At 56.2% G+C, this 12,143-nt stretch overlaps 1 protein-coding gene across 1 annotated transcript in view; it reads left to right on the top strand.

The window, feature by feature from the left end:
- Window positions 1-12,143, top strand: part of Anks6 (ankyrin repeat and sterile alpha motif domain containing 6) — a 46,513-nt gene that overhangs the window by 13,435 nt on the left and 20,935 nt on the right. The window contains exons 5-11 of the mRNA XM_027931135.3: window positions 1,228-1,334; window positions 2,676-2,821; window positions 3,974-4,172; window positions 4,877-4,926; window positions 7,817-8,020; window positions 9,053-9,206; window positions 9,961-10,139. Of these exons, the coding sequence (XP_027786936.2) occupies window positions 1,228-1,334; window positions 2,676-2,821; window positions 3,974-4,172; window positions 4,877-4,926; window positions 7,817-8,020; window positions 9,053-9,206; window positions 9,961-10,139 (1,039 nt within the window). The remainder of the gene's footprint in view (window positions 1-1,227; window positions 1,335-2,675; window positions 2,822-3,973; window positions 4,173-4,876; window positions 4,927-7,816; window positions 8,021-9,052; window positions 9,207-9,960; window positions 10,140-12,143) is intronic.

Genomic DNA, 12,143 nt, shown 5'->3' with positions numbered 1-12,143 from the left:
CTCCAGGGTGAGGCTGAGCAGGTGCTTAGGGGCTCCTCCTGATAGGGATTCCTGGTCCCAGAGGCTGCATGTGACCTCAGGGCTGTGAAGATGGGGGGCATGTGAGAGAGAAAGAGGCCCAGTTTCTCCTTCCACATCCTGGATTCCCACAGCCCTGCAGGATTTCACCGGTGGCCCTGAAAAGCCATGTGGCAGGAGCACTTTGGGCAGAAAGATCACTCTCAGCTGCTCAGTGTGACTGGCTCATTCGGAGTTTTCACATTGAGCTATAGAGACCCCTGTCAGTGGCCCCTCTTCAGTGAACATGGGCATTCACACGTGGGCTTCCCGTGACATTTGGCAGTGAGTCACACTGAACCTCTTTTGCACAACCTTCAGTGTGTGCTGGAGGTTTACAAATCCTTCTCACGCCATGGGGGTTGCCGGCTAAGGCCCTCACCCTCCTCTTCGTGGGCCTTGTAGCTGCTGAATGTTCTGACTCTACTTGGGGGCCTTTCCTTTCCCTGTTTCTGGTGGTCATCTCACTTTCCTGCATTACCTGGAAGTACTAACTTTTCTTACTTGATGAGTCTCCAACTTCCCTATCAAACATCTTGGCCTGTAGGAGGCTTTCGCCATGTGGGGGAAGAAGGGCATTCAGCAGTGAGGTCTGCATGGGGTCAGTGGCCAAGGGCTTTGGGGGCAGAGCCCTCAATTGTTCTTCTGGCTGAGGAAGGAACATTAAGACTCTGGTTCAGATCCCATTTGCATCTGACCTGCTTGGGTGGCAGGGAGTGACGGAGCCTGAGACTGATTTCCCAGACCTGTCGCATGCTCAGAGATGGAGTGCAGAATTTTACACTGTCAGCCTTGTTACCCAGCCATGCTTTTGCTTTCAGTGGGTATATGAGTCAGTTTCATGTCACCATAGCAAAATACCTGAGGCAACTAGCTTATAAAGAAAAAAAAGGCTTAGATAGCACTGGTGTGTGGGGCAGCGAGTGTCTGAGCAAGTGCTCACGTCTCCAGCCAGGAAACAAAGAGACAGAGGCTGACTCCACTGTCCCATTTCTTGGCTCGTCCCCAGTAATCTGAGGAGTTCCCCTAAGGCTCCGTCTCCCACAGGTCCACAGCACCTCCCGGTACCTTCACCCTGGCCACCAAGCCTATAACACACAGACCTTTTGGGGACATTCAGTCTCTGAATATAGCAGTGAGAGTAACTCTGACTTTTTCTTTCCTCCCCAGGAACAAGGAAATTGTCAAATATCTGCTAAACCAAGGGGCTGATGTCACTCTTCGGGCAAAAAACGGGTACACGGCCTTTGACCTAGTGATGCTGCTGAATGATCCCGGTGGGTTACGGGTTGCAAATCTGCACATCCTTTCTCCTCTGTGAGCCATGTCTTAAGCCCTTGCTTCCTCATGGAGGAAGCCAGTCTTGAGGTGTCCAGGGCTCACCTCGTGACCTTGGGCCAGGCACATCCCTCCCCAGTGAAGTGTGGGGCTTGGGCCCGGCGTCCCTGAGCCTCCTCCCAGCGCCAGCTCCTACACATCTCCAAGGAGTCGGGGCAAACCACGGTGTGTCTGCTTGCCTGGCCCCTCACGTCCTAGAACAGTATCTGCGCTTCACCTGCGTGACTCCAGAGGAAGCATGAAGGCCCCCTGACCAGCAGGATCCGAGATGGAGCAGTGACCCTCACTTTGTTATGTCGGGGGAAGCTGCAGGTCAAGGGTGCCAGGCCAGGGACATCAGCACATTAGTCTCTCTTGGTCCCTGGCTGGCACCTGCTGGTCCCCTTTAACCCTCCCCTGCTGTGAAGGGTCCCCTACCAGGATTGGGGCTTCCAGTTAGGGACAGGATCTCTCTGATGTGCCACCTCTCTTATTGCCCTGGAATTTCAGCTCTAAGGCAGAGAAACGCAGATGCCCTTCTGAACCACAGGGTTTGAGCCCCATGCCAGGATCTCAGCTGCTGGTCATAGGGACAGAGAGGCCTGCCACCTGTGCAGTCCTGAGTGGGGGTGGCAGGCAGGGGTGCCCTTCCTAAGTGCCAGCACCATCCCCCGCCCTGTCCCCTCCAGCAGCCCCTGTGCTGCCCTCGTAGCATGAGGACACATTCACCAACCTAGAAGCTCCAGGTATTTCCTTCTGTGTGGATGTGATCCTGGGGATTGAGCCAGGATCAAGCTAGGCATTGCTGTGCCACCGGCTACATCTCCAGCCCCCTGTATTTTCTTCTTCATATTTTTCAATGTTTTCTTTGTCTAATAACTTAGGTTAATAATAATAGCGTTTAGCCTCTGTGAAGCTCTTGCTGCATGCCACACATATAAGTGTGTGAAAGGAATTTCCTTGAATCCTCAAGACACATTTATGTGGTGGGTGTCCATATCACCCCTTGTAAATAAGCACAGAGAAGCTGCACAGTACACCTGGGATCACACAGCCAGGGTGGGGCAGAGGCAGGATTTGGGCCTCTGCAGTGGCCTGCCTTGCTGGGTTTTACCCTGGTCAAGGAGGTTGAGCCCGCGGGCTTGTCTGTGCCACCGTGAAGATCAGGTGGGCAGCAGGAGTTGAGCTCCTGGCTCTGCAGCTCTGCCCCTCCTGGTGAGGCTGGCGAGGGTTGGCTCGGCCCCCTCCCCAGGGCCCAGCAGACATATATTCAGGTAAAATGCTGCCTTTTGTGTCCGTAGACACGGAACTTGTTCGACTGCTGGCATCTGTCTGCATGCAGGTGAATAAGGACAGGGGCCGGCACAGCCGCCCGCCCCCGCTCGCCTCGAAGGTCAGACAGCCCCCCAGCCTCCCCGTGCTGCCTGACGACAAGGGTGGGCTCAAGGTTTGTCTTTCCCTGTCTTAAAGGGACTTGGGGGCCAGGGAGGTGGGGGATGGGGAGAGCCTGCTACTTCCTGTTAATAGGGGACTGGTTCAGTTCGGGGGCAGGGCCCACAGGGCTGGCAGGTGAGTTGGGGTGAGCAGTGGGAAATGGTGGGGTCCAGGGAAACCTGGGGTGATCATAAGCAGCACTGGCCACTTTGTAAGGATGTGGGTCCACGTTGCCATATCTTCCTGATTTTTTAAAAGAGGAACCAGGACTCCAGGTTTTGCAGTGGAATCTCCATTTATAAATGGAGGGAATTAAAAACACATAATTTCCCACGAAGAACTCCTAAGCTGGCCAAACTGCACCTCTTTGCAAGGTGTTGTTCTGCCTCTGCTTCGCTGTGCCACCTGGGTCTCCCCTTGGCCCACAGACCCCTTCTGCTGCTTCCTCGGGACGCCCCAAACAAACTCTAGTTGCCGATTTCTAACTGCAAGCCAACAGTCTTTCTGCTATGGCTTCTGTCTCCCCCACTTGGCTCTCCTTGTTTAAAACCAAGCTTGTTTTATTCCTGGGAATGCAGACGGGGACCTGGCCTGGTGCGCTGACTCTAGTCCTCTAGTGCAGTCCTGCCTTCCCTGCCCGTCATGCAGGTCTCCTCTCCCCTCCCCAGGTGGGGTCCTCTGAGCAGTCCTGGGCCATCTTCTGCTTTAGCTGATCCTTCCCCATCCAGAGACACCAGGTGCTGAGCCTGGGGTCCTGATGACCCGGGACTGCTCAGAGGCCAGAAGGAGCTCCCTGTGGAGCAGGAGGAGGGGGCTGTGCAGTAGGCCCCTGAAGGAGTGTGGACTTTGTGTCTGTCCGTCTGCACCTGTCTTGCTGTAAAGCCTTGAGCAGCTCACCCCGCCCGCGTCCCCGCCCACCCCCTTTGGATCTGCATTTTTCCATCTGCAACGAGGAGACTGAGCAGATGAGGGAAGGCCACCGGGTTCCCAGAATCCTACTGGAAATGGTCAGGAAAGATTTAGTTGGACGACCAGGCTGGTCAGGCAGGGGTGCTGTGGCTGTGCCCAAGACCTGGGTGGGCAGGCTGGCCTAGTGTTGTCACTGTCCCTGGCCCGCCCTCCCGGGCATCGCTGGAACATGACCCCTCTCTGGTTCCCTTGATAGTCCTGGTGGAACCGAATGTCCAATCGGTTCCGCAAGCTCAAGCTGATGCAGACGCTGCCCCGCGGGCTGTCCAGCAACCAGCCCCTGCCTTTCTGTGATGAGCCCGAACCAGCTCTGGACTCCACAATGAGGGCAGCCCCCCAGGACAGGACAAGCCGCCTGGGGCTCCCTGATGCAGCCCCTGTGACCAAAGACAGCGGTAAGGAAGGCCTGCTCATGGGTGGGGCTGTCCAGCAGTCTGCTCTGCACCTGCCGTCCTACGTCCTGCCTCCTGAGCCTGGGAGGAGGCCATGTGGGAATGTGGCTCTGGAGCAGAGCGCTGGTGTGGGCACAAGGGGCAGAGGTGGGACACGCTCCTGTACATAAGATGGGATGGGCAGAGCTGGCCAGTGCCCAGGTCGCGGGTTCCTGTCCCTCATGCCTCTCATCTTGGAGAAGCGCTTTTTCCTTCTATCGAGTGCAGCTGGGCTGAGGCTCTGTGAAGCGTCTTGAAGGATGGGGAGTCACCTGTGGGGGTGGGTCGTGAGCTCGCTGCCACCGGGGCCTTCAGCAGACTGGACGTCTTTGTCCAGCTGCTGACACATCTCCAAACTTGGGGAATATTGATTAGGTGAGATCCTGCGAACCGGGACCAGCTCCTTTGGCACCACTTGCCGAGACAGACTATTGAGCTGGGCGCTGCTGTGTCTTCCCCAGCACAGCAGTGGTTTATGGAAAAGCTTGAAAAACGCTCCTAGATGCCTTTTAGATGCTTGCCTTCTATTAAAATATTGAATACCAATTATTATTAAATATTTAGCCACTCAGGAGAGCCGGCTTTCCAGAGGAAGCCTGCCAGTCACTCACCCCCTCCCCACAGTCATGTGGGAGGGTCATTTCAGGAAATTTCCATTTGTCTCTCAGGTCCCGGGAGCACAAGAGGAGAAAAGGAGGATGTATTATTGACCACCATGGTGAGTGGGGGGGGCCTTTCTAGAAGCACGTCAGTCTCTGCCAGTCACCAGGTGATAAAGGAGAGATGTGGGCACTGACCTTCCTTCCTGGTGGCCACAGGGGGGGCTGGTGATCAAATGTGTTGCAGAGGGAACATCTCTGGCACCAAGGAGTCGGGACAGATGCCAGCCCTAAACCTCAAGGCACTGCGGCTCTCGGGACCAGACCTGGGTTCTCGGGCTGGGGCTGAAGGGTAGACCTGATGGGCAGATCAGACATGAAGACTCTCCACTGTGGTTACAGAGAGTCAGGGGAAAGGAGGCAAGAGGGAGGGTGCATTCCCAGCCTGGGAGAGGCCTCACTTTCCTAATCTATAGACCAGAGATGTATCAGGATTAGATTCAGCAGTGAGAATGAGCAAGTCCCTGAATATGGTGGTATACATAAGGCAGCAGTTTATTTCTCTCAAATAGAGACTAGGCACTGTGGAGCTGGGTTCCTAGATGCCTTCTACCTATAGTTCCCCACGCATGAGTTCTATTCCCAAGGTCGCCTCCTGCTCCACAGTGGGTGCCAAAGCTCTGGCTGTTACTGCCTAATTCCAGCCAGCAGGGAGGAGGGAGAAGAGGCGGCCAGGGGTCCATGCCAGCTGTCTTTGAAGAAGTTTCCTGGAAACTTGCACACATCACTTATGCTTGTATCAAATTGGTTAGAATTTGGTCACATGGCTCCATCCTGCTGCCTGGGAAGCCGGGCAGTGAAGCCTGTTCCAGTTGGTCATGTGCCCGAGTAAATACCACGGATGTTATTTCTAAGATGCAGAAGGCAGATACTGGCGGACAGTTTGCAGTTTCTGACTTCAGGGTAATATCTTTCAGGGTTGTGATTTTTAAATGAAAGCATCCCCAGGAAATTCTTAACCTGGTGCTTGGCCCAGAATAAGCTCTACTGTGTGACCTTGGGTATGTTATCTTGCCTCTCTGGACTTGGTGTTTTGTGGACTAAGAGCCTGGTCCTTCAAGTTCCTTTAGTGCTAAACCTGATGCTGGCCAGCAGAGGGCAGTATTGGAGAGGACAAGGGAGCAGTCACTGGCCCAGAGGGCAGGGCGTAAGCAGTGCCAGGGACTGCAGAGCCTATCGAGCCTCCCTGGCCCAGGCAGCCACATGCCCTGCCCTGCAGCAGGTGCGCATTGATGTCCCCAACCCGCTGTGGGAGCTGGGGCTGCTCCACATTTACGTTATCAAACAGCAGCAGTTCCATTCGATAGGGAGTCAGAAATGCTATTATAGGAATTTTAGAAGATGCATAGATTCAAGAAAGGAAATAAAATCACCCTTGATTGCACACCCAGATAGAATCGTGGTTGACATTTTGTGGTATATATCTTTTGAGTATTTTTCCTAAGCATTTTTTAGCATCTATGAATATGATATCATGTTATGTATAATAATAGCAAATACCACAGCACTTACTAAATACCAGTCACTATTCTGGGCGCTTTACGTATATTAACTCATTTAATCTCCCAGAGAGCCCTAGGAGGCTGACAGGATTACCTTCTCCCCTTGCTGTCTGGGATCCAATTTATCAATTCACCGGGACCCACTGTTTTCGTGTCATTAAATACTCTTTAGCCACATCCTGTTTAATGACCCAGCGACAGGACATTCCATCTGGAGTGTCTTTCTCCAAGAAGGGCCCATTGGACTTCAGAGCGTCTAGTGTTTGATGTCTGGACGTCTCTGTGGACTGTCTCTATTCCTCCGTTGCCCCACTGCCTCATTGTTTCTCAGGGTCAATGTCTAGAAATGGAACTCCCGGGCAAAGGGCGTGCATGTCGTTGGCTTCCGAAAAGGCTGCAGCAACGGAGATGGGTACCCGGGAATGGAGGCCCCATGCATGGTGGGGTTTGCAGCCGTGAGGGTCCAGGCCAGCCCCCTATTTGCCAGATGAGGTTGTTGAGTCTAGAGGGGACAGAGCCCATTCACGGACCCTACAGAGGCAGGACAGTCTGTGTGGGAACCCAGGAGGCCTGCTCTCCTGCCCTGTAGGTCTCAGGGGCCATGCTCGCTGCCCCACAGGGGATGGTGGATGGCCCGTGGCCCTTCTGGCCCACTGAGTGGGCGTCTGCAGCCACCGGCACAGAGCTGCTGCCTGCCCGGCTCCCGAGGCGGGTTAGCTGTCGGGTGCCCGTCCCCACCAAGCGCCATCTGGCACAGCGTTCGCTTGTCTTCTCTTAATTAAAGCGAGCGTGGACTGTGTGAAGGCTTTTCCTTGACAATCCTACAGTCATCACTGTGTGGATTTTATACTGACCCCCCCCCAATCACATTTTCAAAATGTAAAATTAAATTACAGTTGAAAATGTCAGCGGCGGGAGGCGTGGCTGGGTGGGCTGGGAGGTGGGGGGCGGGGAGGGGAGCGTGCCTGGGCTGCAGCCCCTCACCTTCCTCCCCCAGCCCCAGCTCTGCTCAGGCTGGGGGCCCTGCAGCTCTGCACCCTCTCCTGCCCACCTGGTCCCGGGCCGTCCTGTCCTGTGCATCTGGAGTGCTCCCTCCTGTCTGCCCCCCTACCCCCACCTCACCACGCCCTCCCTCGGGCTGGGTTCAGGCCACCCTCTGCGTTCTCTCCTGCAGCAGGTGCCCCTGCCCTGCCCTCCCCATGTCCTCTCCTTGCAGCAGGTGCCCTTCCTTGTGCCCCCACTGCCATCTCTTCCTTGGCTCCCTGTCCCTCTGTCCCCCCTGTCTTACTGTAGCTCCGCGGGGTGCTCAACCCTTTCTAGGAGGAAAACTGGCTCCTGGCTTGGGTGGGTAGGTGGCTGGTGGTGGTTCTGAGAGCAGGGGAACCCCGTCCTCCCCAGGGCGGGGTGGCCCTGTGGGGTTTGTCTCACCCGCAGTCTGTCTTTGCAGCTGCGAAATGGAGCCCCCTTCACCAGACTCCCGAGTGACAAGCTGAAGGCCGTCATCCCCCCCTTCCTGCCCCCTTCCAGCTTTGAGCTGTGGAGCTCTGACCGGTCCCGGACGTGTCCCCACGGGAAGGCGGACCCCGCAAAGACTGTGCTGTCCCAGAGAGCCAGCAGGGGCCACCCTGGGGGCAGCGGGGGCACTGACATGGTGAGTCACCACCCACAGGCTTTTGCCCCACCCGTGGGGTTCCTGATGTGTGGCAGGCAGAGGACCTCAGGCCGACTGGCCGTCCCCTGCCTCTGTTGTACAAGGAGACGTGCAGCTACCCAGGGCGGGGCCACCTGGGAAGCCAGCATGAGCCCCCTCCTCATCCTTGGCTTAGGCACCTCTCGGGCAGGTGTGAGGAAGGGGACAGCACTCACAGGTCTTGGGGACTGGGACACAGACATCTCTTCTGGGGCTGCCACCTGGCTCACTGCAACTTTCATTCATCACTACCAAGTGCCCCCAGGGCACCCAGGCCAGAGCCAGGAGGGGTGGACAGTGGGGAACGAAGGCCCTGGGAGCTGGCAGGTCCCTGGAGATCCCCCACAGTGGCCACAGTGATGTGTGCTCAGGCTGTGACGTGAACGGCAGTGGGCTGGTGGGGGGCTGGGCAGGGCCCCCTGGAGCCCTTGGCAGGGAGGGTCTTAGGGACCTGGGGCAAGGGCCAGTGGTGCAGGGCCAGCTGCATGGATAAAGTCCCTAAGGTGCAAAAGGGACCAGCCAGGAAGCCAAGGAGTTCCGTGGGATGGGCAGAGCAGATTAGGTCATAGAGGAGCGAGGCCAGCGCTGGCATTAGGGACCCAGGGAGCAGGAGGCTCTGAGCAGGCTGGGGGAGGGGAAGACATTCCAGCCAGGGACTGGAGGGGACCCCTTGGGAGAAGCAGGCTGGGATACGGGAGGTCACTGGCTGTTCTGGGCCGAGGGGTCTCGTCCTGGGAGTGACTGGGCCTGCCTGGGGTTGCCAGTGAAGACACGGTCAGGTTCTCTTCTTGAAGGGCCCTGGGGGCAAGTGAGACCAAAGGGAACGACATCACACAGGCCCAACCTGAGCTGATAGGTTCTCAGAAGATGGGACTGGGCTCGTGGGGGTGGGCAGGCCCGTGCCGGGCAGGGCCAGCCTGCGCCCGTCGTGGTCCTGTGCATCCACGGGGAGGAGCCACTGTCCCTAACCACCACTGGGCCTTGTTCTTGCAGACTCCCGTCCGGCCAGTTAAATTTCCCAGTCTCTCCAGAAGCCCAGCCTCTCCTGCCAGTTCTGGAAACTTCAACCACTCTCCTCATTCCTCAGGCGGCTCCAGCGGGGTCGGGGGCATGAGCAGGCACGGCGGGGAGCTCCACAGCCGCTCAGGTGGGCAACAGGCAGCCGCCCAGGGAGGTGGGCAACCCCTTGGGCTAGGGGCTGCACTGGCCTGCTGTCCGTCTGCACATGGTCCCAGAAGTGGCCACGCGTGCTTGTGGGGTTTGCAGTGGGTGTTTGCAGAGGCCTTGCTGGGCGGGAGTCCTGAGTCTTTTGGGTTGGCTGTTGCAGTACTAGGGATTGAACCCAGGCCCTCACCTATGCTAGGCCAGCTCTCTACCACCGAGCTACACCCCTAGGCCCTAAATTCGGATGAGCAACTGGGTCTCAGGACAGTGAGGTAACTTGCTCAGCATCACACAGCTCTTCAGTAGCAGAGCCAGGACCCCGGGGGCCTGACCTCAGAGCCTGCTCTCATAGCCATGGGCCTTCCTGAGCTGGGCGCTGCTGGCCCGAGGCGGGTGCTCTGTAAACAGCAGCTAGTGCTCCCTACAGCGCCAGCCCTGAGCGGTCACTGTCTCCCTTTCTTTCGTGACTCAAGGTTATGGGTAGCCTTGGTGAAATGGGAAGAGGGAGAGTGGCCACTGGGGATCGATCCAAGAAGCAGACCACACACAGGACCGTGAGACCCAGGGAAGAGCAAAACCAGGCTTTATCGTGCCCGCACAGCCTCTTTCCCACCCCCCAGCAGTGCCTCTGCAGCATGGTGGCCACTGCCCGGCCGCCTCCCCCCGTCCTGGGAAAGCCCTGCCTGGGCCGGGAGTACTCAGGCCTGTGGTGGTCATTCCTGTTTCCGTCTCCTCAGGTGGCAGCGTGGATAGCGTCTTGTCCCAGATCGCTGCCCAGAGGAAGAAAGCAGCCGGCTTGTCAGAGCAGAAGCCCAGCCAGCGGTCCAGCCCTGTGGGGCCAGCACCGGGGTCCAGCCCGTCCAGCCCGTCTGAGCGTCCGGTCTCTCCTGCGGGCACCGCCGTTCCCAGCAGCAAGGTGCTCGTCCTGTGGCGACCGCTCCTCTTAGGCTCACAGACCTGTCCTAACATGGCCCCCATGCTGGGCAGCACACTATGGACACTCACACACTGTCACCAGGGGCAGGGGCTGTTGTGGAGAAGGGAGGGCATCAGGGACCTCTGAGGGGGGCTCAGAAGGATGGATGAGGAGCCAGCTGCAGGGTGGGTGGGGCGGAGCGTTGGTGAGCCTGTGGGATGCAGGAGCAGCTTCCTGGTGCTTCAGAGGTGAAGGTACCATACGGAGGGGCCGAAGAAAGGTGGGAGGGATGGCCGAGCCTCACCTCCCTGCTTCTGGTACCATTCCTCTATTAATGCAACCTGAGAGCAATCACCACACTTAGTGTCTCTGGAGTTTGCAGTGGGTGTTTACAGATGCCTTGCTGGATGGGAGTGTTTAGTCCCTTTAGTTTTTGATTTTGTTGTTTGTTTGTTTTGCAGTACTAGGGATTGAACCCAGGCCCTCACCCATGCTAGGCCAGCTCTCTACCACCGACCTACATCCAAGTCCCTAGATTTATGTTTTCATGGATGTATGAGAAACTGTTTTCTCCCCAATCACCGTTGCTTACACACTCTTTGTTATTCAAAGTCTCTTGTGGGGTGGGGGGGGCTCTGAAATTAGGTTCCTTTTGCAATTTAGCTCCAGAAAGTTTTTCCTCCTGTACGCAGGAGCTTTATTTCCACTGTGTTCAGAATTGTTGGTGGAAAGGAACGATATAATTAAGTTCTTTTTAGAATTCAATGATAGTGGGGGGAAGGCTCCACTGATGTTTTGATATATTTTCTTTTATCAGTAAGAATTCATGTAATTTTATTTCTCTTTCTGTTTTTGCTGCTAGGAAGCCCACAACTACTCAAGTAAGTCTGATAGTCTGGGGCTTTTGAAATCGCTTTTCTTGTCTCTGTTGTCTAAAATTTCTGTTGTTTGATGATCTTATTAGATGTATTAGACATGATTAGCTTCTTTTAACTGGTGTTGGCAATAGGCAGGTGTCTAAGTTATAAATCATACTACCTATTATCTGGCTTGATGCGTCTGTCCTATCTAATCTATATGCACAGTTATTCTGATGAAAGAAAATGGACTCTTTCAAAAGATGCGTTCAGGAGGTAAACTGGGAATGATCCACTTCCACCATCACCTGATACTCTTAGCATGGTAACATGCCCTAACCTTGGCAGCTGTTTAAAAATTCAGGTTTCTGGGCTCCGCCCCACCATGCCTGAGACACTCGGGCTTTAGTCTGGGGAATCTGCTTTCCCCTAGAGAGTGGCTGGAGCCAGCTGCACCCAGGGCTCTTAGAGACCACTGTCCTGCATGGAAGGACCCAGAGCAGGCAGCAGCAAAGTGGAGACATGAAGTGCTTTTTAGAAACTCCCCAAGGAAGGCCAGAAATTAGGATTCAAAACAAGGGACGCGTGGATCTGGCCTAAGACAAGCCACATGCCGCCCTGGTGGAGTGTGCACGGGGCTGGCTTCCTCCACCCGCACGGTCAGTGTGCATCAGCCTTTGGACAGGTGGACAGGGCAGAGTGGGGGGCCCCGCCAGGCCCCACAGCCCAGGGAGTAGCCTCAGCTTTCTCTTCCTGCCCTAAAGGTCAGGGTTTCAAACAGGAAGCGCTTGTTGAGCTTCTGAACCTGTGGAGCGGCAGGTAGGTCTGGACAGTCCTGGTCTGGGGTATCCCTCACCTGTCTGACTGTCAGGCGGAGTGGCCAGGACAGCTGGGCCATGCGTGTCCACAGCAAGCTTGGACTTGTTCCCCTGGCAATGCCCAAAGCAAGATTGAAACCAGGCACGGTCTCTTAGTGCATCAACGTGCCACACCTGGGAGCACAGGGCTGCCTAGCAGAGGGTGGGGCTCTGGGAGGCCTGGAGATGACAGCCTGGGGACAGTCAGTCTGCCACAGCAGACAGGCAGAGGGCAGTTCCCATGTAAATAATCTCATCTTCACCTGTCCTTCCCGGTAATGCTGCCCCTG

This window comes from Marmota flaviventris, chromosome 13, assembly GCF_047511675.1.
Source record: "Marmota flaviventris isolate mMarFla1 chromosome 13, mMarFla1.hap1, whole genome shotgun sequence".
Classification (NCBI taxonomy): Eukaryota; Metazoa; Chordata; class Mammalia; order Rodentia; family Sciuridae; genus Marmota; species Marmota flaviventris.
This window is presented reverse-complemented; position numbering and strand designations above follow the sequence as displayed.